The sequence below is a fragment of the Aegilops tauschii genome, chromosome 5 (assembly GCF_002575655.3).
Source record: "Aegilops tauschii subsp. strangulata cultivar AL8/78 chromosome 5, Aet v6.0, whole genome shotgun sequence".
Classification (NCBI taxonomy): Eukaryota; Viridiplantae; Streptophyta; class Magnoliopsida; order Poales; family Poaceae; genus Aegilops; species Aegilops tauschii.
Window position 1 is genome coordinate 524,298,073 of NC_053039.3, and position 5,165 is coordinate 524,303,237.

At 48.5% G+C, this 5,165-nt stretch overlaps 1 protein-coding gene across 1 annotated transcript; it reads left to right on the forward strand.

Annotated features, from left to right (window-relative positions):
- Positions 1-1,647: 1,647 nt before the first annotated feature.
- LOC109763173 (BTB/POZ and MATH domain-containing protein 1-like) lies at positions 1,648-4,178 on the forward strand. Its single transcript, XM_073498756.1, has 4 exons — positions 1,648-2,676; positions 3,674-3,805; positions 3,908-3,944; positions 4,001-4,178. Exons 1-4 carry the CDS (start codon positions 1,648-1,650, stop codon positions 4,174-4,176), a joined length of 1,374 nt encoding a protein of 457 aa, XP_073354857.1. The 3' UTR covers positions 4,177-4,178.
- The last annotated feature ends 987 nt before the right edge of the window (positions 4,179-5,165 follow it).

Here is a 5,165-nt window from a genome sequence, read left to right on the forward strand (position 1 = left end):
GGCCGTAAAATGGGCTATTTGCGAAGAGACCGTTCACAGGCTTTTCATGGGCTAGCCCGTTAACTTTTGACCAAGTCAAACGGGCTGGCTTTGTAAGCTAAATGGGCTAGTGGTGGGCCGTGGCACGTGTCGACATATCATAGGCGCCTATCTGACCCACTGACGAGCTGACACGTGTTTCGTCCGGCCAATAAGAATTTTACACGTGGAAATTTTCCATTGGTCGGGGTTGTTAACGGGTTATCGGATCCAAAACCTGACCCGATAGCTTAACGGCGTTCTCTTACGGTGGATGTCACGTGTGGGTCACCCTTGACGAAAGCACTTCTGTGACGCGCGATTTATCGTCATGGAAGTGGACACTTCCATGATGATAATTTTGGTAATGTCATGGAACACTTCTACGACAGCACGGGTATGACTATCTTGATTCTATCATAAAATCGTCATGGATGTACATGCATGACAAAAAACGCGACCTACTGTGACAAACACGTATCATCACGGAAGTGTATTTTTTTTGTAGTGCCAGGAGGAGAAGGCGCTCACGAGGAAGGAGTCGCCCATGGAGGAGGGGGGAGGCGATGGTCACTGAGGCTGTGGCTCCGACCGGTAGGGCAGGCGGGCTCTTGTCCATTGTGGAGGCAGAGGAGCAAGTTCGCCTTGCGCTACTGGGAGCACCATGCGGCCTTGGCGCAAATGGAGGTGGAGAACATGAACGCCACGGTGCCCCTCATGGACCAAGGTTTTGGTTACCGAATGAGGCAATTTTACCGAGGGTGACTGGTAAATGTGGTTACCACGGTTACCGAGAAATATAGAGAATATTTCGAGCGAATTTTGTAGTTGAATTTTGAATTCAAATAAGTGAATGAACGGATATTCGAACCAGAGACCTCTCAAAAAAGGAACTAGGTTGCTACCAACACGCCAAAACCAACTCTCATGGCATTAATTAGATCCTACGTACTTTAGAGTAAATGGAGTGTTTAAATTCAAAATTTTCAAAAAATGGTATTTTTTCTTGGTGTGGCGATTTACCAGAGGCACGGAAATACGCGGTAACCATGAGAAATCTTGAAATTTCAACCGGTAACCAGAACAGTGTCATGGACCCGAAGATCGTCCACAAGAACTAAGCGGTACTCGCGTCCGTACATAGCACCAACATGGTCGGCCGCGACCGCTGCCAGCTCCACGTCAACGTGGTGCAGCGGGCCTGGCTCTTGGAGGAACCGGAGCACAAGGACACTGTTATTAGAGTTAAACACGAAGTGCATATGTTTTGTCCGGTTCAAATACATGTGTACGTGTGCGTGTAGGTCTCAGAGTAGTCACCGATTAGTCGTGAGGGGCGACCAGGCGCAGCAACGCCGAGGTCTCCTCGCCAAAAACGCAAGGGAAAGTCGAGGCGGCTTTATCGCCGTCAGCACTACCGCCGCCACCGCGCCATCTCCAGTCACCATCTGAGTTCTGAAGGTTCGCGCCACTCCCCCCGTTTCCTGGTCCTCTCTTTCTCTCTGCTTCCCGCTGGGTATTAATGCGCTCTTCTTCTTTCAAACCATCAGATTAGCACGCGGCAGCGCCGTCCCGACGATTTTTTCTTCTCCGGCCGGCCGCCGTTTCCTCCTGGTCACCTCTACCAAGATGGGGGCATGCATGACGTTGTCGACGTGCTCACCGGAGGCGGCTGAAGGCACGCATGTGTTCGACATCTTGGGTTACAGCAAGCACATGGGCATGGGGCAAGACCCCGGTAGCTACATACAATCAGGGGTTTTCACTGTCGGCGGCCACAACTGGGCGATCCGCTTCTATCCTGATGGGTATAAAAGCGAGAATCGAGACTACATCGCAGTTTTTCTCGAGCTTATGAGCAAGAGCACTAAAGTCCGGGCCTCTTGTGACCTGAGGCTGGTCGACCAGTGCACCGGATTACGGTCTTCAGTGATCAAAACAGGGCCTAGGATTTTCAAGTCCAACGATTCCAGTCGGTATGCTCCAGGGACTGCTCAGTTCAAAAGGCGAAGCGAGATCGAGGGATCCGCATACCTTAAGGATGATCGCCTGATGATTGAATGCATTGTTACTGTTTTCAAGAAGCCACGTGTTACCAAAACCACCGTAGCCAAATCGCCGCCCAAAATTGACAGGCCACCATCTGACATGGCTCAGCATGTTGGCATGCTGCTGGAAGAAAAGGAGGGATTGGATGTCAGTTTCATTGTTGGAGGGGAGACCATTGAAGCGCATAGGCTCGTTCTCGCTATGCGGTCGCCTGTTCTTAAGGCGGAGCTCTACGGTCCAATGAGGGAGGCGAGGCCGGGGCAGTGCATTACCGTCAAGGATATGCAGCCATCCATCTTCAGGGCCCTGCTCCATTTCATCTATACCGATTCTTTGCCTGGCCGTGGGGACTTCAAGGGAGAAGAGAATATTGAGATGATCCGGCTTTTACTGGTGGCTGCGGACAGATATGCCATGGAGAGGCTCAAGATGGTTTGCCAAAGCATCCTTTGCGAGCATCTGAATGTGGACACCGTGTCAACCACATTGGCTTTAGCTGACCAATATAACTGTGATAAGCTTAAGGATGCTTGCCTTGAATTTATCAAAATATCAGATGATAACACTATGGACGCCATAGTGGCAAGCCAAGGCTTCAAAGATCTCAAAGTGACTTGCCCATCTCTCATAGTGGACGCACTAGAGAACAGAAGAAAACTTCGTAAAGCATGAGCAGCTACATTGGTAGATTTGTTAAATCATATGAACTCTTTCGTGAGTAGTATTTGTTAAATTTCTCCTACCCACTTGCCGCAGGGATGGTCAGCTCAATTTTAGATGGATGATGGATCTATAAGAATAGCTAGTTTAATTATCAGGTAATGTGAATGGTGTGAATGTTCTCCTAAATCATCCCAGAATTTTTATTTGTCAGGTTGTTAATTTAATCTAGAACACTTCTCTGCAACCGTGTAACACTTGGTCTTAATCTTCTGTCAAAATTTCCTTGCAACCTTTGTTGAACATTTGATACCCAGATGGCCTACACGCGCAAGCAATGCCACGATGGTCTCATCTATAAGAGTGAAAACAAGATTAAACATGGCAAAATGCTATTCTCGAAATATAGATTATAAATCGAAAAGTTTTTTTATTCCCTGAAGCAGGAGGATAGAATGCATGATCTTGTGCTAGATTAGACAGCATATGTAAGACTGGGCAAACAGGGCAATGAATAGGATTATTACATTGAGCTCAGGGATGCAAGTGGCGCGCCGCAACTGCCCGCCTCATGTGTTACCTCGGCCAAATTACTGAATGTCATCTGTATATGCCATTTTCTTTGTTTCCAATATCGCTGGTCTGAGCCCCCGGTCCATGTTCTTGTTGCTTCTTTGTTCGGCATTAAGGCTGTTGACAAGTTTGAGGTTATCTAAAATAATTATCCCGTGGCGTACCTCCAAGCCATTCGGTATTCCGCATTCAGTCTATAGTCGTTTCTTTACCTTGAAATCTATGGATGTTTCTTGCCATCGAAATCTGCCAAAGAAGGAATTGTTAGACTAGTGTCAGTGTGCGCGTGTGCGTGTGTGTCCGGTGTCCCCCCTAGATCGTGCTCACCATGTTGTAATTTCTGTTGTTGCCGCTGTAATTTCTGTATAAATAGGTTGGAAAAGCTGAGCTGAATCCTATTTCCGCTTTCAGGAATAACGAGAAAGTGAGCCTCGTTAAAAATGAGATGAATAGTGTGATCCACACAAGTGTTGTTCGTGTCAAGTTCCTCGGTTTTAAGTCCCAAGTGAGATTTGAACCGACCCCGTAAAAAACAAAAGTGAGGTTTGAACCAAATTGCTTCAGCATAAAGGTTTGAAACCTGGGGTGATTGCATATGTTTTTCTAGGTTGCCTGTACAAGTACAGTATCAATTGCTGTTGCCGGTAAATGCATGTTTGAGGTTGTGGTCTGGAGCTTGTGTTGGTTTATCATCTTGTAGGCACTTTGGTCTTTGGGCAGTTCAGGTTGTTAAAACACACAGAGAAAGGATACACACCACCTGATGCCGTGATGCGTCCACAACGACTCACTGATCGCTATGAGGTTGGAGCAACTCCAGTAGAATCATCAAAATCTGTCAATCTCCAAAATAATTGCTACTATTATGGTGCATAGAAAAAAACACTAGTCTGACAGAGCTGCTATATAACAATATGAAACAGCGTTATAGGCTCCATATTTTTTTTAGAGGAAAAGGGCTCTTGCCTCGGCTCCATTTCATTGAATGGAACCACACCGCAGTGTCAGTTACAGCTATACCTGACCATGGGAAGCCCGGCCCGAAAAAGCCCGACCCGGCCCGGCCCGACGCTGCTCCCGGGCCGGGCTCGGGCCTAGATTTTGAGCCCGATGGCCGGGCCGGGCCGGGCCCGGGCCCCGTCGTTTTTGCACTTTTCTGAAGGTCGGGCCGGGCCGGCCCGAAGCCCGATGGGCTTTTACGTGTTTGGGCCGGGCTCGGGCCCAGAAAACAGGCCCGATGGCCGGCCGGGCCGGGCCTGGGCCTGGGTTTTTTGCGTCGGGCTTGGCTAGGCCAGGCCCGAAGCCCGGCCCGGCCCGAGGTATGGCCAGGTATAGTTACAGCACGCGAGGGAGGAGGACTGAGTGCCGACCCCAGCTAACTACAAACTACACTGAAAGCATCAGGCTGGAAAACAACCAGGTTCAAGGCAACAAGAGCGAGGATCCAGAGTACAACTTATATTTAACAAAGAAGGAAACAGGAGAAGAGAATAAGATGAATAAAGCCAGCGCCATCTCTCCCCCCACTCCTTCATTGCTTCTGGAGAGCATCTTCCGAGACTTCCTCGGCCTGGCTCTAGCCACATCATCAGGGGAGAGCTTCTGGCAGACACCCCAAGCGAAGTATTAATCTCCTCTACGCGCCTTCCACACACAAGATCTTCCATTGAGAGCATGCTACTGCAATCTTCTTTAGGATCACCTGTAAACCAAGCCAAGTGCTATTGTTAAAGAACATGTCATTTATGTATCTCCAAATAGCCCAAAGAGTAGCAGCATGAGCAAGATTATTGGCTTGGTTCCTATTGTTGCTAACCCACCATCTAGCCACATTTTCATAAGTGATATGGGCATCAATGCCAGTA